Here is a 23,995-nt window from a genome sequence, read left to right as displayed (position 1 = left end):
ATTTACCCCTCCTGTCACACCTCCCCCTTAAGTGGAGAGCTCTAGGGTAGTGACCCCAATGGCTTTATCTGATCTTCAAGCGTGATGCTTGAAGATCAGAGTTTAGCCGGCCCTCGACCATCCTGCCGGGAAAGTCCATCGGCATTGCCATGCACGCTCCCCTTCTTGTGCTTTATGGTGAAATCATACTTCTGTAGGGCCAGCCTCTACATCAGCACCTTAGCATTATCCCCTGAGACCTGCTGCAACCAGTTCAGGGGATTGTGGTTCCGTAATGACTGTAAATATGCGGACATACACATACGGCTGGAGTTTCTGTAGGTCCCATACTATGGCCAAGCATTCCTTCTCAATTGTATAGGAGTCCATGGCATCACAGGATCCACTCAGATCTGGGTTCGGAGGACAGTTCAGCAGCATGCTGCCTCATTCCATCTAAGCTCGGGTCCATCCGCATGGCATCCTGGAACGTCTGACTCGGCTCCTGCTCACTCGCCCTAGTCACACAGTCAAGGATATCATTCAAGGCGGGCTCCGCTCATCTCACCTGATCAACCTCCTACGGAATGTCCATGACTCCATGACGGAGAGCGATGGGTTCAGGATTGGGACCCTGAACAACAGCTGATGCTGCATCAGAATCCCAGTGACTCTGGCTCAGAGTCACCGCGGCCACAGCTATAGCATTGTCCTCCTCGTAGCTGCATTGGAGTCGACCCAAGTTATTGACCAACAATACAGCAGCATCTAAACTGGGCCACCCTTGTGGTTAATTTAAATAATAATTGGAGGAAATGTCCTGACATCAAAAATATTTTGCTTAATTTGAATAAAATAACTGAAAACTGGTTCCTGCCACCAGACACAATGGTAATTGAATGTGATCCAGTGAAAAGTACTGTGCAGGTAATAATCCCCACATACAATATTCCATCATTTCCATCGCTTCTCACCACCCTGGAAAGGCAGATTGTGTTGTGTTAATTGACTCACTAAAGACTTTTTCACAAGTAGAAATGAAGAAACCATTAACAAACCATGTAATAATGTTATTATTTATTAACATCTGCTGTCATAAGACAAAAAATACAAAGATACAGAATATTATAACATCAATGATAAATAATATAGATAATTCCATAGAGATGTAATAAATAAACAAGTTTAAAAAAAAATATAACATGAAAGTGGTTTATCCTAGGAATGTGTTTAGTTTTAGTTTAGTGCTTTTGTATATCCCTACCCTAACTTTTAATTATAAATAATGCCCCCTTTTTTTGGTTGAAAATCATAATTCTATAAATACAACAGCCGGATACATCAATAACTCTAGATTGTACAAGAAAAAATACAAAACATTGAAAAATTATCTGTCAAAATCATTTAGGTTTTACTAGAGGGAGGTTGGGATATCTTGATACCTCTAAGCAAAGAGGCAACTCAGATAAAATTCCCTGTTTTGCATTAGCCAACAAATACTTTTCATGTTTCCATCTATAGTAGGTAGATAGTTGAGCAAGCTAAGTTAATAATAGTGTAATTCTCCCCAATAATAATTTTTCCATAAGTGCTATTGATTTAAAATATATATTTAAAGGCCCAAAGCCTGCAGTAGAGTGTTTACATGGCAGCCTCTGCTATATATTCTCAAAGGTTGAAACTTTGAATCCCAACTTCAATCATTTAAAACTGTGAACTCATGATTTTTTTCAACCTATTAAAAAAAAGTTCCCAGTTGTAAACGTTTGAATGTGTTATTGTCGTATGTTACAATATCTTTTAATGGACCAACAAGTCAACTCTGCCAGATGTGAAGACCAAAGATTGGGAGTTTGAAACCTCATGAGCCTCATCATCAAAAATGACTGTAAAGATCTGTACGCCATGTATAATTCTTACATTGCTGCATTCAAAGTTATCCCATCTAACAACTAATCTAATCAAGTCTAATTCCTGAGAGCTCGGGTCATGTATCAAATTGAGAAACACTTCTGCTGTTATGAACGAGGTTAATTGTTATTTAAAAGTCCACCTGAAAATCTACCTGTTATTTATTTTATTACTACCATATAGCTATTTGCACAGATACTTTTTAAAATGTTTCTGTATTTTTTAAATATTTGTACTGCTGATATATATATATATATATATATATATAATATATATATAATGAACCATTGTTTTTCTATAAAAGACGCTGTCAAGAATTTAGGATAACACGTTTGTAAGCCCTCCTGTCCCTATTAATATGTGCACATATTACTGTATATGATTTTTACGTGATCTGCAGATACCAAATTCAAGTTACAAAGTTTGTAAGGTATATTAGCCTTTTCTTCCTAGAGTCTGAATTACTTTGTGCTGAAACAATTATCGATGTGTTTCCTTATTTCTCCTATTGTAGATTTCGGAGGTAGTCTTTAATCCAAATAATAAGTATATCAAGTTCGCTGATGGCTTTCCACAGACGTCCATTTATGTTTCGCTATAAAAAAAAGAAAAGTAAATCAGACAAATTACAGTAGTAGAATGGAAACAAAAGAAAACAGCGCACAACGCCAAATAGTGAAGCAAATTCAACAATATATTATAGAATTAAAAAGGGGGTAATTTTTTTTTTTTTTTTTTTTAAATTACAGTAGTAGCTGGAAAAACTGGATATGTCACAAACAAACAATGGAGTCTAATGGACATATCTATTAATGTAAAGGTGGTGCAAATTTGGAAACCAAAAATCATCACTGTACAATATGTATCAAAGAAAAAAATCCAATAATGAGCGATAGAAAATGTATTTGATAAACCTGGTGCATTATTTTGCCCCAGAATTGCACTGCTTTGGCCTTGATATAGTATACCAGTATGACCCAGATCCACAGAGCTTTATTATTGATGTATTATTGAGGATAACACCTTAAGTGCTATGTGTATCTTCAAAGCTCACTCACGCAGTGTTACGTGCTGTTTCAGCCATAACTAGCTTTGCGTTACTATAACGGATGTTAGTGCTACAGTAATGTTATGCAAAAGAGGTGTCCGCTGTAACCACTCCTATCCACAGAGCTCTGTTATAATTAGCGCAGGGATTTAACGATGCGTTACTTGGGTATGGCCTAAAGGTTGTGATAGCACCCTCCAGAGTATTAAATATGGGTTATGCAGGAGAGGGAGGGAGAAGAGAGTAGAGTATAGCAGGTGACTCCTATTTGCATATTTCCCAGGTATCTCAGAGGTGCCCATGTTATATGCGCAGGTATCTCTCCATGTGTTGTCTAAAGGTGTAGTTGAGGACAATGTATATTAAACTGTAGACTTTAGTAAAATAGGCCTCTCTCTCTCCAGAAAAACTCAAATTTCAGGATCAGGAAGGAGCTAACGCCAAGACAGGCGTAACACGAGACATGTTATTTGAAACTAACACAAACAGCCTATGTTAATGAGATCAATAATAGCTGTTGTATTTGCATACAATTAGCGTTGTGGATTTGCCTTAACCTCAGGAAACATAACATTCATTACTGATTTTGATAACAGTATGAGCCCTGAGTTAATAGACGTTTGTTTGTCTGTTTGTTGGTTCTTTCCTCTGATTTTGCTTGGCAAACTTGGGGAGTGTCAGTGGAAGAGGTTGATGGGGTTATGTGGGGTAAGACGTATAAAATCTGCATTTCTCAGTCTAATTTTTCCCCTTTGTTTTTTGCAAAGCATCAGATCTGAAGAGGCGTATTTCTGACATTCAACACAAGATGTAAGAAATCGTTCTCAGACATGATGTAACTGTGCTCCAAACAATGGAGCAATGCATCAAAACACACTTTTATCTGCATTGATGCATAAATACAAACATTTTTACAAATCTGTAATAATACATTTCTTACCGTAGGGAATTTTTTGAATAGCTCCGTCATACTTTCTGTTTTGTTTGAATGCAGCACACATTTAGCCTATGGGAAAAGCAAATGGTATGATAGTAAGGAAATGCAGGGATTTGAATGCTTGGAAAATACAGCAAATGAATGCTAATGAAATTCTCCTTTTATTACTAAAACATTCTGCACAATCATTTTTTAATAATCATATATGCTCTAATTTGTAGCTGTGTAATTTCGCAATCCTGTCTCTTGGCAAATAAAAATCTATTAGTACGTCTCAACAATAAATATATTCTTGGAGAAGCACTAAATGCCAAAATTGCAACATATCTCAATGATACAACCTAAAAAGCTTTAGTACCAGTTAAGTAGAAGTACTGTATCTTTATGCTGAAAATCATTTTAGGAAATCGCATCATTATTTGTTTAAGAACCTTCTATTATCACTGATTTATCCCATTTAATGCAAAATATGTATGTATGGTGTATAAATCTGTGGGTGGAAAACCACACATAGCTCTATTTTGAAAGGTTTCAGTAACAAGCAAATGTTATTTCCACATCCTTAGGCATCACAACCAAAATACGTAAAGTACACACATGTACACTATATGTGTATCTTTTTTGGAAAACTCATATTTTTCTATCTACTGAAGTAAAGGATGCAGAAAAGGGCAATTAATATTTATTTGCGAAGAATCACTGGGGGTCATGCACTAAGCAGTGATAAGTGTGTTTTCTGGGTGCTATGCACAAAGCAGTGATAAGTGCTTTTAAGTGAGATAACTGCCTTTATAGCGTGATACTGCCTGCTGTGAGATTCAAAAAGCAGTGATAACACTGCAGTATCTTTCTATATTGGCATTTTTTCCCACTTAAAAGCACTTATCACTGCTTTGTGAATCTCATAGCAGACAGTATCACGCTATAAAGGCATGTATCTCACTTAAAAGACTTATCACTGCTTTGTGAATCTCACAGCAGGCAATATCACGCTATAATGGCTTTTTAACTCACTTAAAAGCACTTATCACTGCTTAGTGCGTGACCCCCACTGATTTAAAGAAATATACTCTCAAACATACATATTTTCAAATTAGGATTTACTTTAAAAGGACACATATTCATTATTAAAATACTGTAGCAATACAGACAGTCCATCAAAGAATTACCATTAATAAGATGCACATTTGTTTCTATGTTAATATTTTTACTTACTGTGCCTACATGCTAACATTATACCATAATGAGTACATGGGTCAATGGATAATATTATCGATGAGTTATTAATTTATGTGCTTATTCCTAATAACATTCCTGACTGCATATATTCAGTTTTAAAGGTTCAAACAACAAACCGTATACACGTTTTATTCTCTCTAGGCTGCTGCTGCTGCACCAGTAATAAAATAACATTCAGTATCCGAATAATGATTGTTCAGCATATTGACCCCTACCAGAGAAGTCTGAAATGCGTTGCCCACTCACCGAGAAGGGGTTGACATGCACAGAGCCCTGCCAGTGTCAGAGGGTCTGAAATGCGTTGCCCACTCACAGAGAAGGGTTTGACATACACAGAGCCCTGCCAGTGTCAGAGGGTCTGAAATGTATTGCCCACTCACAGAGAAGGGTTTGACTTAAACCGAACCCTGCCAGTGTCAGAGGGTCTGAAATGCATTGCCCACTCACAGAGAAGGGTTTGACATACACAGAGCCCTGCCAGTGTCAGAGGGTCTGAAATGCGTTGCCCACTCACAGAGAAGGGTTTGACATACACAGACCCCTGCCAGTGTCAGAGGGTCTGAAATGCGTTGCAAATTAGAAAAGTCGCAATTTCTATATATAAATTCAAATCTTATATTTAAACAAAAATAAAGTTCTAAAACAGCTGCAATTGTGGTATTTAGGAATTTCTGGTCATTTTCTGTACATTTTCACAAATTTCTTCTAGGTTTTAACTTTTTTTTTCTGTGACTTCTGTAACCAAATGCCTTGCTACAGTATGTAGTCTGTTCTTAAGGTGAACGTTTAATACAGAAGTAATCACAAACCATGGGAGTCTCATTATTAAAATCTTGCTTTAGTAAATCAGCGTGATACAGATCGCTAGTGAAAAACTGGTTTATAAAAGAAGGAACTTGATTTAAAAGAGGAATATAAAGTCTCAGAAATTCAATACAATGAGATCTATTTTTTATGTGCAACAAGACGCCTATCTCTGGAGTGTGATACAAAGGGTGAGAGTCACTAAGGTGCGATAAGGTTAAAAGAATAGCAGATAACACAGGATTGTGATATGATCGCCCATATCACACCTTGGTGAATCCCACCATGGTGACATTTGTTACTTTGACAACCCTGGTGCTGTTTTTTAAACCATGTTTGCTGTCGGGAGACCTGAAAAATGTGTTTGAGGCAGATATCAAATAATTACTTCTGGCCATTGTACAAAGTCATGAAACAAAATTATTTAGTCAGCACATGCCTGGCAGCTTCCAAATTGGTATGAAAAAATGTGACGGCATGAATTTTATGAAGATATACAGTAATTAAAATATCACATGTGAGCACATTCACACATTTCAGACAGGTCTGCAACTCTGCTTCTCACCATTATCTCTTAGCATACAGTGCTCCCACTGCAGCCAGGGATTCTGGGAAATTACATGCAAATGAGCATACAGTGGGAAGATATGCAGCATTGACAGTAACAACAACACCACACAAAGGTCTGAATACTGCACTCCATCTGCTACTACTGTGAAGTTGAATAGTACATGGGGAGTTCATGGTGTTCTAACTTTAAATGTGAGGCACTACCAGAGCAAAATAACATTAACCTTTTTTTTATTTGAATCGCATATTTTTGATACCATATTCTTTACCCCAGTTTGACAACAACAAAAGTACAAATAGCCCTTGACATTATAAAATACAGAATGTTGGGTTATTGTCTGGAGAAATAGATCTTGAATACCATTCTACTGCATGTTTAGTGAATGTTCCAATGCATTTAAATGACTAAATGTATTTAGTGCCTGAATGACCTAGTTAACTCACTAGTTTAAGATGATGACATAATGTTGTGTATCTGTACAGTACAGGGATATTGAGGTGAGAAACCACAAGCTCTCTCTTACTAGCTCCTGTTCAAGGATTGTTTTTTTCTTTTTACAGTCTCTTACCAATATCCTCTCCACATGCACATTACTTGGCTGACATCTTTAGAAAATACTTCCTGGTAATGTTAAACGGTTATGTAGGACTTCAACAATAGTTTATTTCAGTGTCACGTACACTACGTATATAGAAAAGTTAAATACTTTAAAACTTTCCCAAATTTATCATCATAATAAATTTGGGGCAAAATGTTGAAGTGAAGATTACTTATTTAAAGTTTCCTTCTTATAGGGCGCTCATCATACTCCTTCCAGGACAATAATAAAATACTTTTTTTTATGTCACATATTATTAAGTTATTTGACGTAGATACATAGATTCAGGGGAGCTCCCTCACGATGTTATTGCTGATAGTAAAAGGCCTTGCACTCTTCCCCGAGGCATTTAAATTAAATACTGGGGGATCATTTGAGGCCCCTGCAATTCTAAAACTTGCCTGGACTCTGCCGGCGTCACTCGTGTCCATGGCAATGCAGCGTCAAATGACACTGCGGGTCCCGTGACGTCACATGACCCCGCGGCGTCATTTTACGCCGTGTGAGGTAAGGAGGGGGGCTCAGAACGGAGAAGGGCAGACGGGGGGAAGGGGGACTCTAAATCTATCAGAAGGCTATTTTGCTAAATTGTTCACAGAAATAATTGTCTTGTTACTTTGTATCAGACTAATTGATGATACAGATAACCTGTGACTATTTGGTGGCAGTTAGGCACCTTAGCTAGTTGATAATATAACAAAACAATAGGTACAATCAAATACTATTATAGAAGGAGCTCAAGGTCTAACTCAAGTAACTTATTTTTTTTATCAATTTAAATAGTAAAAATGTGAAGCCATAAATCAACCAGATGATAAAAGCACGCGTTTAACAAACAAGATTGTCCAACCGTAATTTACAGTACTATTATACTTTATGAATGCAAAACAAAACCTGTAAATGCCTCAAGCAAACAAAATATAATAGTTAATCTGCCAGGGGTAATGCATCAAGGCTGTACTTGCTACACACATCATAATGCAACTTGTAGCTGTAATGTAACCAGTTCCTTAGGAAGTCTATTTATATCAAGTCAAATGTATTTTCAAAGTTAAACATTCCATATCAACACAGCTACTGTACTACCAACCTAAGAATTAATGTTATTGTTTATGGAAAATGACATGCTTTGCAGGCCAAATTTAAGGTGAACAAATCCTAATGCAAGTGAAATTAGTTAGGATCTGAACATGAAGTGAAAGTAACAGATAGAAATCTGTCAAACCCCCCTCTTTGTCTTTAACTGCATAACACCTACAGTGCTACAATCTCTGATCTTTTCCTCTCTCTCTAGGAATTACAGGATAGTTGCATTTTACTTACACAGCTCTGCAGGTTGTCTTGCATGGACACGAAGCCTTCAATGATGTTGCCAGCCTTGCCCTTGACTTTATTGTTGCCGAAAACCTCCAGGTAAAATGACAGCAGCTGGTATCTCACATTGCAGTTTTCCTGAATCCAATGCAAAAGTGAAATATAAGTGATATAACGTACGCTAATTTGCCCGATAATACTTAGAAATCCTTCTTACGATTCGTAATCTTTGAGAGTATTCGTGCTTACCATAAAATCCTTTTCCACATCCTTTGTCAACAGTTGTAGGCCTTTGATATGGTCTGTCTGTAAAATAATTATGCATGAAAGTTATGAAATGTCTAAAGGTTATATACTTGCATGCAACATTCTGCATGAGATGCAGAGTTAATATGCGACAATGAAATGACTTACAGGAAATAATGACTTGAATGCCTCTGTCTTCTTGTACAGATTCTCAATGTCTTTTTTCATTCTCGATTTTTGTGGGCATTTTCTTATTGGCATCTTTTTGCTTTCACAGGTGAATGGTAGTAGGCTGATTAGAAAGAGCATAGGTACTAATGAGCAGTAGATTTTCATCTTGTTTGACTTTGCTTAGATGGCCTCGGTTTTGAAACTAATAGTTGGTACCCAAACACTGTTAGCCTCAAACACCTTTAAAATGAATATGCTGCCTGTGTAACCTTTTCCTCATCTGATGGGGGTTCAAGTTTGTTGTTCTGTTTTTATATACAATCCTCCAGGTTTAAACAAAATTCCCCCTGTCATCATTTGTGACGTTTTGTAAAAGACCTACACAAGTTTACTGTCACGTAAGGTAAACTTCTTAGAACTATGACCTGACTTACCACATGAACAATTTTGTTGTATGTGGCTAGCTGCTACGCGACAATTTCTTATTCTGTGGCTGTGGTTCTTTTAACATGGTAAAGAAGCCTCTTAGGAGTTTTGAAGTCTTTCCCTAAAATGACAGATTTTCCCTCTTATTCATAATATTAAAATAGTGTTTAACTCTTTCACTACTGAAGGGGCTGAAAACATGTTACCACGTATGCCTCTTTTTATCTACAGTGTAAGAAAATTATTTCGAATAAAAAATATATGATTCCTTCATATAAAATAATAGGGTAATGCTACCATCAACGAAAACACACAGAAAGGTTTGTTTCTGTTGGAATTAATATCGTAGCCTATATACCATTTGGCCATTTATAGTGTTACTTTAGGTCTTTTCCCTATTTACTTTATGTGGAAGAGGTCTTTTTCCCTATTTACTTTATGTGGAAGCTTCTTTTGGTCTGTCAATAGGGGGTGGTCTTGGACCTTCTTACCACACCCCTCTATACAAACTTATTTTTATTATGTATTATTTATTAAATTGATTTTAATTATACTTCACTTACCTCACTATTTCCATCTGAGTGCATTCATGAGGGAACCTTTCTGTGTGTTTTTGTTTATGACCCCTCATCCCTTTTTGCACCGGATGAGATTTCAGATCACATCATTCACTATACCATTACTTTAAGCTGATGCAGGGGCTCCTTCCCTTCTCTCCCCTTCCCCTTGTTTTTTTATTAATGCTACCATCACAAAGATGTAAGAAACTTGTTAATAAGAGTTAAATGCAGTTTTTGGCATTTATCATATATGTACATTCTGTAACACCTGTCGAATTCCTTGCACTGCTCTATGGAAAATCTTCCCAACTTGTAGACAAGCTCATGGAGAGAAAAAGAGATGTACATTAGAGATAAAGTGACAAGGCAATTACCAACAGCATCATCTGGCAGCCATGTATCTATGCCATTCATTACATTATGAAAAAAGGAAATGGAGCGCTAATGTGACTATTGGATAAATATATACAAGATGTAAAAGTTTCTCCAATATATAATATGATAGTTACAGTATCTCGCAGCCAGTGAATATGGGGGTTATCCAAACCCCAGGCGATATGTGGAAACAGGAGACTCTTCGGTGCGTGGATAATACTCAAAATAATTTTCTAAATGGAAAAAGCAATACAGCTAAGGCTATATTGAGGACAGTAATGTAGATCACAAAATAAACATTTAATAAAAAAACACACAAACGCTTCATAACTGAACTTTGTGTGTGCAGTATATGATCCTAAATAAAATGCACTTGCATAAAAATTAAACATCAATTAAAAAGTCCCAATGATTCTCATGAATATCAATGTGAAAAGTTGGTGGTCCTCCTAAATAATATTGATTGGCTGGAACACAGTAAAGTAGAGTGATTGCAGAAGGTTGTTAATACTGCAACAGGTAGGAGATATTTATTAGATTTTTCCGTTTGGTATAATTCTTCCTGAGATTAAAGCCTAAAGTAGGATGTGTCCTCCAAAGTGAGCATATTGCTTTTAAGGTGCACCTTATCGTATTATTCAGTCCAGTAATTTAGTGTATATGATATGCACAAATACACTTGCTTCCAGATGTAGAGTGGAGCATATAAGATAAATCAATGCGGGTGACTCATACCTCATAGTGGTGTACATTACCCAATATCTTTGCACGTCTTTTTGGGGCACTGTGACTTCAGCAGTTCTTCATGTGGGACGTGGACTATCTGAGTGGTTGACCTGGCTGGCTGGCTATAGATAGACTGTCTCCAAACGGCACCTCTGCATCCGCCTCAGCAATGTAAATGCCACAGGTTACCTCCGTCTCCTCCATCTGTCCCAGGCGCTTCCTGGTCACGTGTCCTGCATGCTTACGTGAGGTGAGTTTTGGGATCCTGAACACGAGATGGAGCTGGTTCCTCCTCTTCCATGGATCCCCCAAAGGCTCAAGAAGGTAAGAAACGCAACCCTACGCGTTTCACCATAGGCTTCCTCAGGGGTTCAGTTATGAAGGTTTCGTGTGTTTTTTATTAAATGTTTATTTTGCAATCTACATTGCAGTCCTCAATATATCTTTAGCTGTATAGCTTTTTCCATTTAGGAAATTATTTATCCACGCACTGAAGAATCTCCTGTTTCTATTCATTACATTATACTCTACTCTCCTGTATGTTTGATATGTATTTCACGCTTCCATCTGCCCTTGTGTGATACAGTATTTTAGTCTCTCTACTGCAGGCCCAATCACAATATCTAGACATACAGTATGTTATATATATTATTTTAAGATATTGTTTGATACTTATACCCGTAAATATATCCCACTCTTGTTTAAAAAAAAGTGTACTAAAGGTTTAAGTCTGGTATGTGTATTATGACTAATTATTCCAGCTCACAGTAACCATCCCAGGACATACTTTAAAACGTGAGAACTCCCAATGTATTTTTGATGTAGGTGCCCTTGCAGAATTATTATTCTCATTAGTGTGGTAATGTGTCATAAACTATAGATCTCTATATACAGCAGTCTTGTACTTTCCTTGAGACTTGAATTGTTATTAAAAATATAAATCTACTTTAAAATTACTACATTTTGTCTAGCTGCTGGATATATATATATATATATATATATACACACACACAGTGGTCGACAAATCACCAAAAAATCTACTCGCCGAAAAAAAAAATCTACTCGCCACCTAGTACCAAACGTGTGCTGCTTGGGCCGATAGGAGCTCGCCACAATGTTAAATCCACTCGCCCGGGGCATGCAAATGTATAGGTTTATCGAACACTGTATATATATTTTTTTTATATGTATATATCTATATCTAAAAATGAAAACAAGAATTAATCAATGACTACACTAAAGTACTTTATTGAAAACTGTATTTATAAGATAACATATTTTTTTTAAACTGTATTTATTCAGGTCATCCATTTGTCTTCTTCACTCAGAAGACTCCAGTCCACGGTCCTCTCATGCCGTAAAAATGCATTGATGGTGTCTTTGACTGTCTTGAATTGTGCAATAGTGTTTAAACTGCTTTTTCAGTTTGCCTATAATGGCTCTCTTGAAACTGTTGGGAATCGCCATCAAAGTTAACTTGTTTGGACCACTTGGAATATTGATGAAAACTAACATGGTGTTTGAAAATTAGCAGGGCATATCAATTCGGCTGTCCACAGTTTACCAGGTATCTTGACAGTTTCTGCAAGTACTGTCTAACTCTTGCCTTATCTTCTCCATTGGCCGCCCCCCTCCTTACCTCGCGCGGCGCCAAATGATGCCATGGGGTCGTGTGACATCACGTCACGTGACCCGCGGTGTAATTTTACATCACGTTACCGAGGCAACCGTGACATTACATGACCCCGCAGCGTTATTTAACGCTGCATTGCCATGGTCACGCATGCTGAAGCCAGCTGAATAGAGGTTGCAGAGGCCTCGCGCGGTCCCCCGGCATTTAATTTAAATGCCTGGGGGGAGAGCGCGGGATCTCTGCAACCGCCCACGCCCCCCAAAAAAATCTCCTGCCCCCAGTTTGCACACTGCTGGTCTAACTTAAAGCTGGATGTCACCTAATGCAGTCCCATTCCCACGGATTTCTGTGGTCTTTGCCCCAGTGGGCTGCAGGTGTGCTTTGGAAATAAAGCTAACTGCTCTGGGATGACACTTTCCTGCAGGTATCTCCCTCTGTTAGGGAGACCCGTAGACAAAATTTCCTCCTCGTCTGGGATGTTCCATAACATCAGGGAATGGCATGGAGATACAGGGGGTGGGGAGGGTTCCTCTAGATGTCTTGCTCTCTCCTGCTGCTGTGGGCCTAGAATAGAATAGAGACCTTTGACATATCCTCAACATCCTCTCCAAACATCGGTCCAACTTTGCTTCCACTCTATCCCTGTACATTTGTGTTGGGACAAGTGTTCGAAATCCATCCTACATTGCCAACATGCACTTGACTGAGCAGTATCTGGGGCAAAGTGTTTCTGTAGCAGCAGGCAAAGGTGTCAATTTCAGTAAGCAGGAGACATGTATCGGCACTAACACTGGGCGAACAATTTGGAGATAACCTTTCTGCAATCAGTGAGTCATTCGCGCAGAGCAATAATTCCAGGGCAATTAAGTGAGAATGTTTTTATTGCAGCAAAGCACCTGTATACATAGTATACAAGTATAATAATCCCCTTTTTGAACGTTGGTTAACAAAAAGTGAGATACTTAAATCATTCTTGATTTTAACATTTCGTCCTCTTGCCCACGTCACACCCAGTTTAGCACTAACCACAGACACTCCATTCAGTTTTTATTGAAAGTAATGAAGTAGAATGATTTAAATATTGATATTATGTATATATTACAGTATATATCTTTATCCATTCAGTTCCAATGTTGTTATTTGAGAGAGGCTCCCATAAGTATAATAGTCCCAAATCACTGCAGTTACAAGGTTTTTATGTAAAAGTAGTAAAGTATAATAATGATTTAAATATTGATTATTTATATATAATATATATATATATATATATATATATATATATATATATATATATATATATATATATATATACATACACTGTATGTATTATATATCTTTATTTATTCAGTTACAATCTTGGTTCCCATAGTATTCAAGTATAATAGTCCCACATCACTGCAGTTACAGTGTTTTTATTTAAAATGAGTAAAGTATAATAATGATTAAAAAATAATGTATATATTATATCTTTTTCCTGTTTGAACATTGGTTAACAAAACATAAGATAATCTTTCTGGATGTTAACATTCGTGTTGAGCATTACTTCTTCTTGTCCACGTTAGAACTAAGCACAGTCACTCAGGGGAAGGAGAACATAAATAATTCATGTATAGCTTAGTAAAGGGGTGCGCAAACTTTTCTTGCTGTGCCTCCCTTGACTGCTCTCCTGTTTTTCGAACCCCCCCTTACCTCGGTGCATCGTCAAATGATGCCGCGGAGTCGTGTGACGTCACATGACCGCGGCATCATTTGATGTCACGTTACCATGGCAACCGTGATGTCACATGACCCCACGGTGTCACTTGACATCATGTTGCAATGGTCACTCGTCCTGAAGCCGTCTGAACCTCGGTAAGTAGAGGTTACAGAGGCATTGCGCGGTCACCCAGCATTTAATTTAAATGCCTTGGGGAAGAGCGCGGGACCTCTGCAACCGCCCACGTCCCCCCTAAAAAATCTTACGCCCCCAAGTTTGCGCACCCCTGGCTTAGTACATAGAATTATAATATTGTATTGTTTAACGTTTCGGTAAGCAGGACACATGTATCGGTCGCTAATGACGTGTGAATCTCTTTATTTCTATTTCAGAGAAGCTATACATACTGTAGTAGTATAATTTAATTACTGATATTATATGTTACAAATAGTGTTATATATATTTACAAATAAATAAAAATATTAAAATAGTAGAAAATACTGTATTAAAATGAGTCACTCACTGTGCATTGCATTTACTATACTTTGCGGTTAGCACATTTTTATTTAAGTTAAACACCCCTAGTATAAAAATGTAATAATGTACAGTATACAGTATGGTATGTTTCTAAGTGTCCACTACGATTAAAATATCTAAAAACGTGGGGGCATGGCCTGGTAGTCTAGCTGCATGAACACAGGCTGCTGAAGCACAATCTGCATATCCAAATTAAGACACAAGAGCCATCCTATACTCAGGAACCCCAGCATGCCAAAATCTAACAAAATTCCAGTGCTCCCGGGATTTCTTTAAAAAGAGATGAGAGACGATGATGGTGCCTCATCATGAAGCAGCTCTGACTCGGAGCTAGAGACAGAATCAGCACAAAACATAAATGATCTCATATATAAGACTTAAAACTGCATTCCATGCTGAGATACAGCAAGCCATCAGAGAGCTAAGAGGGGAGGTGGATTATCTCGGCAAAAGGACCAATGAGGTTCAAAAAATGGCCGCCGTAAAGGAATCCCAAATGTCCCAAGCGAGGCTCAAGTGGCGGAATTTAAAGAGGTGCAGGAGAACCCAGAGAACCAACAGCAGTGACACAACATGAGAATAAGGGGCATAACCGAGGCCACAGAAGACCTTAATGACTGTCTCATCAACTGTTCCTGGACTTCTGCTCGGATCTGCTTGAAGGACAGCTTCTCCTGGGAAGGGCTCATAGGGCTTTGGGCCCAAAGTGTTCAGGCTCGAATCGCCCATGTGACGTTGTCCTACGATCTCGCTATTTCCAGAGTAAAGAGCAGATTATGACAGCAGCCAGAAACAGAGACCATTACCTTTGAAAACAGCAACCTTCAAATAATTCCGGATCTCTCACCCACCACCTTGCAAAGAAGGTGCAACATGAGGCCAGTTATGGAGGCCCTAATGAGCGACAGAGTGAAATATAAATGGGCTTCCCCTTTAAGCTAGTAGTGCTGAAAGAGGGATCACAGATAGCATTAATGATCCAGCAGAGGCCCCTTGATTCCTTGGGCAGTTAGGTCTCCGCCCTCAGACTCGGCTAAACCGGGATCATCAAAACTATAATAAGGCCAGATTTGGATTGTATGTGGATCCCTGGCCGGGGGCTCCGCGCCTGGACTGAGTGACCTACTGTCTTCGAGACTGTCAGGTTTTTTGACAGGTTATATATATAAAAAAGTGTTATGTTCTGATCACCCTGCAAGGGGCTTCAGGTGCCACATGTATCTACAGGGATGTCTAAAGATACTGATGTAGCCACGGCCGTGGCCCATCACGGCCAAATTAAACATTATATTTGGGTTTTCTCATGCTATAAGGAATAGCGGCAGACAAAAGTACTTTCCCCCTCCCTCTAGGCCCGGTATTTGTACATCCATCTGGTACAGCCGTGAGCCGGGTGCTATGGCTCATAACAAGGGCCTGTGTAGTACATGACTTGAAGGGCATCCTCCCCTGGGTGAAAAACCCCAACGACCCCACTTGGGTCCAAATTTAGAGCATCGTCTGTCATCCTGGAGACCTGCAGAATGACAGAAAATTACATCACATAATTAATAGATGTATGATCCACTGACATCAGTGATGGTATGAACACATAACAATATTACTCAACTCTTACTCAAAGATAATACCTTGGGTCTACCTTCTTAACAGGCCGCCCATCAAAATCTTCAACCCAACCTGAATAAAATGGCAAAAAAAAAAGATCAGTATGACTGCCAAACGTGAAAAAGACATTTGAAATTCCTGCCTTTGACTCTAAACCTTTTTCCTTAGAGCCTCCCACAGCAATTGGTTCTCCTTTTGCTACTTCTCAATCTACCACTTTAGAAATCATCTTATCTGTCTCTGATCCCTTTGCAAGGTTTCAGTTCCCTGTTTCTGCATCTCAGGATCAAGCTTCCAAACCAAAGTTTCCTTTCTCTCTTTCCCCTGCAAAGCCTCAGTTCCCTGTTACTGCATCTAAGAATTCTCCAGCAGTACCTGTGTTAACCCGTGCTACTTACAAACCTCCTGATGTGAAGGCAGCTTCCCCTGTCTCAGACTCTCCTGTAATATGTGATATGCCTATCACTAATACTAAAACTCCTGCTTTAAAATGTACATTCTCTGATGTAGTGAAAAAATACAGTGCGCAGCTAAATAATCCTCTAATACTATAAATTACTAGTGTAAATAGTGTAAATGTAAAGAGCACCCTTGTAACCCTAATAGAGCAAATACTGTGTACAATAAAAATACAAATACATATCATTTGGCGGTTGCAGTTCTATCAAACGAGGTGGCTCAGCATTCCGACAGCACTAGATAATAAAGACAAAAAACAACAGCGCAAAACCGCAATGGTGAAGTATATCAAAAAAAGTTTTTAGTGCATAAAAGGTGAGTATTCTGCGTACATTAGATAGATAGGTCATAGGCATACAGTGTATATACACAACAGGTTACCACACGATCGATCTGCGGTGGATGAAGTAAGTCCTCTGGACTGGAATCGTGACGTCAGCTCCGCGACCCGTACAGGGGGCGCACTGTAAGCTCCGTCTTCCTCTTAGGTCGAATCACCTCGATGGAAACTCCCTCTCAGGGACGGAGGTAGCCCGGTCCCAGAGTGCAATGCAATGTCGCTGTTCGATGAAGATCACGTGGTGGAATGTCCTTTGCGCAAGTGTAGAGCACAATAATAGTCCCAATGGTATAGGACTCAAATGAAGCCTTTCAATGGCACTTAAGCTAATGGCAATGTCCCGGTTTAGCTATTCAAAGTGAAAACCGTCAATTCAGTATTACACTATTACACTTAAAATCAATATCCTATGCGTTTCAGGCTGCAGGGAATGATGAAGTGGCGTTTGCAGCCACGAAACGCGTAGGATATTGATTTTAAGTGTAATAATGCTAATCCAGCCTTTTATTTTCATTGTGCTTTTTTCCTCTATACTAAGTGTACATTTTAGCAAAATTAAGAGAACCTATCATCATACTGTATAAAAAAATATATATATACAGATGCAGCAACAAGTATCCGAACACTTGCCTTTGAAAATCTGGGGCAATCTCCCAGTAATGCTGCAACATTTCTATGACATTTCTGCAAACAGACTAATGGCCCATCGGATTAACACAAAGGGGGTCCCTGGCAGTCTCATTCACTATTATGGCCAAATTGAGCCAAAGTACTTAAACAGGGCTCCTTTGCTAAATGGAACAGGGCACACATCAATAGGTTAGCACTTGCTGTTCGTTGATAAGATACAGCCGTTTACACATTTTGAGGAAAGACTCAAATGGGTATAGGAGAACAGTGGGAGTATAGACAGCTAGAGGGTTTTATATCCAAAGACAAGAATAAGTCCCGAAGCCTCCAACAAAACACAATTCGAGGCAATATTTTGTTGTTTGGGGTCAAAAGGTATAATCTAGCAGTAATCTTTAAAATCCTGAATATAGACAGGACAGAGGAAAAACAGAGTTTTGTAAAAGCCTGGGAAAGGGAATTTAATTCAGAAGCTGAACTGAAGTATTGAGAAAGGATTTGGAAGGTGACACACTTCTCCTCGACTTCAATAAAAACACTAGAGACCTCATACAAACTCCTGTTTTGTTGGTACTATACAAAAGCCAGACTAAAAACCATGTTCTCCAACACTACAGGATTGTCCCAAAATCTAGATCTTCTGGAAAGAGGTCCTGGGGACTATCGAGGATATCACGGTTGTGAAAGTGATGGCGGATCTTTGGATTACCTTCCTGAATAGAGACAATATTCTGAACTGCAAACTGGAAAAATCTTTAATATTACATCTGCTAAATGCGGCGTGGAGAGCCAACCCCTTGCTCTGGAAGCAGGCTTCAGTCCCCACAGTGGTGGTCTGGCTTTCCAGGGTATGGGAGATCTATAACATGGAGAGACTTACGCACCTCTCATATGATAACATGTGAAAGTTTGACACTACATGGTATCCATGGAACCTCCAGAGTAGCACCAGTGTAACCTGAAAAAAGTAGGTGAACCTGAAACACCCCTAACCTTGTACGGGAAGGAGAAGAGCATAAGGGAGTAACCTTGGGCATTCGAGACACCGGGAGATATGACAAGGTACAGTAGATTTAGCCCTGATCTTAAGCTTACTCTATTCTTATGCCATTCACTCTATTTCACTTTGGCTTTTTATTATTACATTTCTGTCTTTGTCTATACTTGTATTATTTGGTTACTCATCTACTATTTGTATGTACCATTTTGGTAATAATTAGACACACCAGTGCTCGCACACTGAATATTGTTTATAAGTATTCAATATTAATTGTTCATTTTTCATTACCTTTATTAATGATTCCAGTCTCACTAAGAAATTGCCTTGGCATTCTATATTCATTTAGAAAGCCCAATAAAAAATGAAAGCAGTATACTGTATATTACATTTTCCGTGCAGTTACTCGCTGTGCTTTTCTATGTTACAGTTTCACACCTCAGTTGATAAAAAGAAGTGTTAAAACTTCGAAAGACACTGATTTCTTTCACTTCTGGCAAAACAATATTTGCTGCTAGTTTCAGAGGTGTTTTGTTTTTCGTCACTTTGCCATTATTTATGGCTTTGACTACTTGTAATCAATTTGTGGTAACACATTTTAATCCTGCCCAGAACTGTCTATTAATAGTGTAGTATAGTCTGCAGCTATTATACAGTGGTGTGAAAAAGAAAGTGCACCCTCTTTGAATTCTATGGTTTTACATATCAGGACATAATAACAATCATCTGTTCCTTAGCAGGTCTAAAATTAGGTAAATATAACCTCAGATGAACAACAATACATGACATATTACACCGTGTCATGATTTAAAAAAAAAAAATTAAGCCAAAATGGAGAAGTCATGTGTGAAAAACTAAGTATACCTTATGATTCAATAGCTTGTAGAACCACCTTTAGCAGCAATAACTTGAAGTAATCGTTTTCTGTATGACTTTATCAGTCTCTCACATCGTTGTTGAGGAATTTTGACCCACTATTCTTTACAATGTTGCTTCAGTTCAATGAGGTTTGTGGGTATTTGTTTATGCACAGCTCTCTTAAGGTCCAGCCACAGCATTTCAATCGGGTTGAGGTCTGGAATTTGGCTGGGCCATTGCAACACCATGATTCTTTTCTTTTTCAGCCATTCTGTTGTAGATTTGCTGGTGTGCTTGGGATCATTGTCCTTTTGTATGACCCAATTTCGGCCATGCTTTAGCTTTCGGACAGATGGCCTCACATTTGACTCTAGAATACTTTGGTATACAGAGGAGTTCATGGTCGACTCAATGACTGCAAGGTTCCCAGGTCCTGTGGCTGCAGAACAAGCCCAAATCATCACCCCTCTACCACCGTGCTTGACAGTTGGTATGAGGTGTTTGTGCTGATATGCTGTGTTTGGTTTTCGCCAAACATGGTTGTCACGAGAGCTTGCGACAGGCTGTAATTTTACACCAAAAACTATATATAAATATATATATACCTGGGTTTGAACTGGGACGAGACTTAAGATATGATAAATATAATTTATTCCTTGATAAAGGTGAACACAACAGATTATACAATAACAGGCAAAATATAGACACTTACGTAAAAGATGAAAATAATGAAAACAGTCCCATCTGAACTGGCAGTTTCATCCAGCAATCAGCCCAAGACATTGCATGGCATTTCTCTCAGCAATCAGGAAATCATTCAGCAAACGAAGACGAATGAAGACTTTGCATGAAGACCAAAAATGAAGACAAAGGATAGATGGGGAACAGCAGGTTATAAACCTTTTCTCCCTCTATCTGTAACATTAAGAAGCTGTGATTGGTTTGCAATTATCTCCAGCCAGTCTTGGATGGGGGAACACATTTTAGGACAGGCCCCCCCTGCTAGCTGGCACATGTGCAGTAGAACTCTGGGGTCTCCTTTCTGAGGCCCCACATGTGCAAATGGAATGCCAGGCCAGCTACCCCTCCGGATCTTGGACAAGATAACCTGTGTTGGACAGTGATAAGTGGGACACTTAAAAACTGCTATGGTATGCGCCTCCCCCATACTCACAGACAGGGAGGGTAATAAAACCTTTTGAACAAAACTTAAGTTCTAGCCATTGGGACTCTAGGGCCATCTGTCATCCTGATAGCTTCAGAGACATTTCTTTGCTTTGTCCATACCTGGAGACACAGTATTAACGGACTATTAACCCTTGTGCTCCCGGATGGATTCTAGTGTGTGGGGTGCAGAAACTGAGGTACAATAACAGAGGGGCCACAGGAAAATACACCTTTACAGGTTATAACAGGGGTGAAATCACATTTCTGGACCTCAGTCCAGTTAACCCCTCGTCTCCCTGGTGGGGTCAGGGGTGGCCAAATGGGGTGCAACCCCTTTAATCCCGGGCCAAATCCCCTCCATCGTCACACCTCCCGTGCTCAATGGAGCCTTGTGCACCAGTCGCCTCCCCCAGGCCCTGGGGTACCACTGGCGCCCTTGACGCACTCAATAAGTCCTGAGGGATTGGCCTGGCAACATTGTCCTCCGGCATTGTCCAGTACATTGTCCTGGCCACAGTGGATTGTAAAGTCCAGATCTTGGGGAGCAGGGCTCCACCTTGGCTGCCGGGCATTCTCCTTTGCCTCCCTCTGCCCCCCACCCCGTGCCTTGGGAACCAAGTCCATGGTAAAGGGGCCCCGGTGCAGTCCAGGCTGCACACAGCCCAGAGACTGGCATGTCTCTGCATCAACAGGAGACCAGCTATCCAGCACAGACCGTCGCTTTCCTGTCAACCAAGTCTGGGAAAGGGCTATGTCACTATTCTGTAGGGACCCTACCTGCCCTGGCTCTGTGCCACCCTGTAGCTGCTCCGCCATACTCCTGACTCTCCTCCCTGGCTGCCTATCTACCCCCAGCCCTCCCTTTGGGAACCCTGGGGGATCTGTTAGGGGGGTCACTCCTGGCCTGTCAGAGCAAGGGACTTTCTGCCTACCTAGCCAATCCCTAGCTTCTGCCAGCTGCCTAACACCCCACTGACCTCCTATCTCCCCCTGCTCCACGGTGCCTCCCTGCCTAGCCTCCCCTAGGCCCAGCACCTCAGCCTGCTGCTTACCTCCCTGCAGCCCACCTGCACTCCTCTCCTCCCTGGGCAATCCTACCCCAGACCCTGGAACTACCTGAGTGCACCTACCTCCCTGACCTTGTCTCCCCCTTACCAGGAATGAGCTCAGGGGCACCTCTCCAGATGCAACCGCCTTAGCTTTTGGCTGGCAGGTATCTCTGGAATGGCACAAACCGGCCACTGTCCATGATACCCCCAGCCCATAGCTAGGCTGCAACAGGGGGTTGCTGATCTGAGACACCCCCTGAGGCTCTGCCAGGGTAACGGGGAAAACTGGCTGGCTCACTTGCTGCCTTCCCTCCCCGGTTCCCACTGGCCCACCCAACCCTCTCCCAGGCAATCCTACCCTAGAGCTGGGTGCTAACGGGGCTAGCCCCTCTCCCTGAAGCTGTGCCCCCATTACCGAAGGTGAGCTCAGGGTTTCTGGTGCAGATGCACCCACCTTAGCTTCTGGCTGGCAGGTAATCTGGGGGTGGTCTAACTGTGCCACAACCCCTGGTACCTCCAGCCCATAGCAAGGCTGCAACAGTGGGGCTCTTAACTGAGAGTCCCCTTGCTGCTCCGCCCAGGTAATGGGGAAGCCTGGCGGCCCTACAAGCTGCCCTTCCTTCACCACCCCTGAGAACTGATGCTGGCTACCTACCTGCAGCCTCCCCTCACTCCGCTTCTCCCTAGCTAATCCTAACCTGGATCCTAGGGACACCTGAGTGAGGCCATCTCCCTGACACTGTCTCCCCATTACCGGGGATGAGCTCAGGGCTGCTGGTGCAGATGCACCCACCTTAGCTCTTGGCTGGCAGGTAATCTGGGGGTGGTCTAACTTTGCCACTACCCCTGAAATCTGGGGGTGGTCTAACTTTGCCACAACCCCTGATACCTCCGGCCCATAGCAAGGCTGCAACAGTGGGGCTCTTAACTGAGAGCCCCCTTGCTGCCCCGCCAGGGTAATGGGGAATCCTGACTGCCCTACAAGCTGCCCTTCCTTCCCCTCCCCTGGTGCCCCTATCTCCTGCCACCCCCCAGTCACCCCTAGAGTGAAACAACAGGGTACAGTCATAGGGCAAAATAAGTCAGGGTCAGTCTGCGACTTTGTCTTGCTTACCTCGCTGGTCCCCGCAGAGACCGCCGCCTTCGTTGGTCCCAATTGCAGGGGGACTGGAGTGGCTGCCGCCGGCAACATCTGGGCCGGTAAGCAACGGGTCGCCGCCGCAGCAGCGCCCGGGTTTGGCACAGGGGAAACGATGCAGGACAAGGGTCCCAGGTCTTTGTGGAGAAACACAGCTCCATGCAAACCAGGTAACAAAACCCCCTCCCGCAATCCCTGTCCCTCCCCCCACTCAGAAAGGGCTCCGGCACTTTGCCGGAATTGCGGCTCTTCTGCCGCCGCCGCCGCTGGTTCTCCGCCGGGATCCGGTGGATGGCCGCTGCTCTCCGCCGCGGTTGCTGATGCAGCCCGTCCAGGTTCTCCAGGAGACGTCCCGAGGAGGGTTGTCGCCCCGGCTGGGCGGGAGCCATCAGAGGATGCCGCTAACTGGGTCATCTTTTCCGCAGCTCGTGAGTGTTGGCCCTGAGGGGCTTCTTCGCCTGACCGCGCACGGTAAGGGCACTGGGCATTATTGTGGCCCGTTTGTTGGCAGTGCCGCAGCAACTGCCGGTGCTTCTCCGCCACCGGTGGACTAACCCCAGCAAGGGGCAACGGAGTCCAGAGCGGAGTTGCTGGAGCGCCGGGCTCCGGGAGGGGATAAGCGGGTCGGATCATTGCCAGCTTCAGCTGCTCGAGCCGCTCTGCTGGGGACATCTCTCCCTGCGCAAACATCAGGGCCAGCAATTCTGGGTAAAATGGACTGGCCGCCGCAATGGCCAATACCTCTCCTGGTGCAAGACCACCCGCTCCCTCCACAAGTCTCTGCCGTCCCGGAGCTGGGTCCCTTCCCTGCTCTCCGGGCGGTGTGATGGTTACAGCAGCTGCAGCTGTGGACCTTTGCTCAGCCTGCCGGGTTTCATGCTCACCGATTGCTGTCTCTCTCTCAGCCTTGCTGGCTGCTGCTCCCCGCGCCGACTTGATGCACTCCTCTGGTCTCAGTGCCCGGCTCCAGTCAGACGGATG

General features: G+C 41.4%; 1 protein-coding gene across 1 annotated transcript; it reads right to left on the bottom strand.

Moving 5' to 3' along the window:
• Positions 1–2,105: 2,105 nt before the first annotated feature.
• IL26 (interleukin 26) lies at positions 2,106–9,085 on the bottom strand. The gene is made up of 5 exons (XM_075598942.1): positions 8,816–9,085; positions 8,651–8,707; positions 8,411–8,539; positions 3,879–3,944; positions 2,106–2,485 (listed from the first exon to the last, which is right to left on the bottom strand). The coding sequence occupies exons 1-5, from the start codon at positions 8,981–8,983 to the stop codon at positions 2,396–2,398; spliced, it is 510 nt and encodes a 169-aa protein (XP_075455057.1). The 5' UTR covers positions 8,984–9,085; the 3' UTR covers positions 2,106–2,395.
• Between the last annotated feature and the right edge of the window lie 14,910 nt (positions 9,086–23,995).

Source organism: Ascaphus truei, chromosome 5, assembly GCF_040206685.1.
Source record: "Ascaphus truei isolate aAscTru1 chromosome 5, aAscTru1.hap1, whole genome shotgun sequence".
NCBI classification, from domain to species: domain Eukaryota; kingdom Metazoa; phylum Chordata; class Amphibia; order Anura; family Ascaphidae; genus Ascaphus; species Ascaphus truei.
The sequence above is the reverse complement of the archived record's forward strand: the minus strand, read 5'-3'. Positions and strand labels throughout refer to the sequence as shown.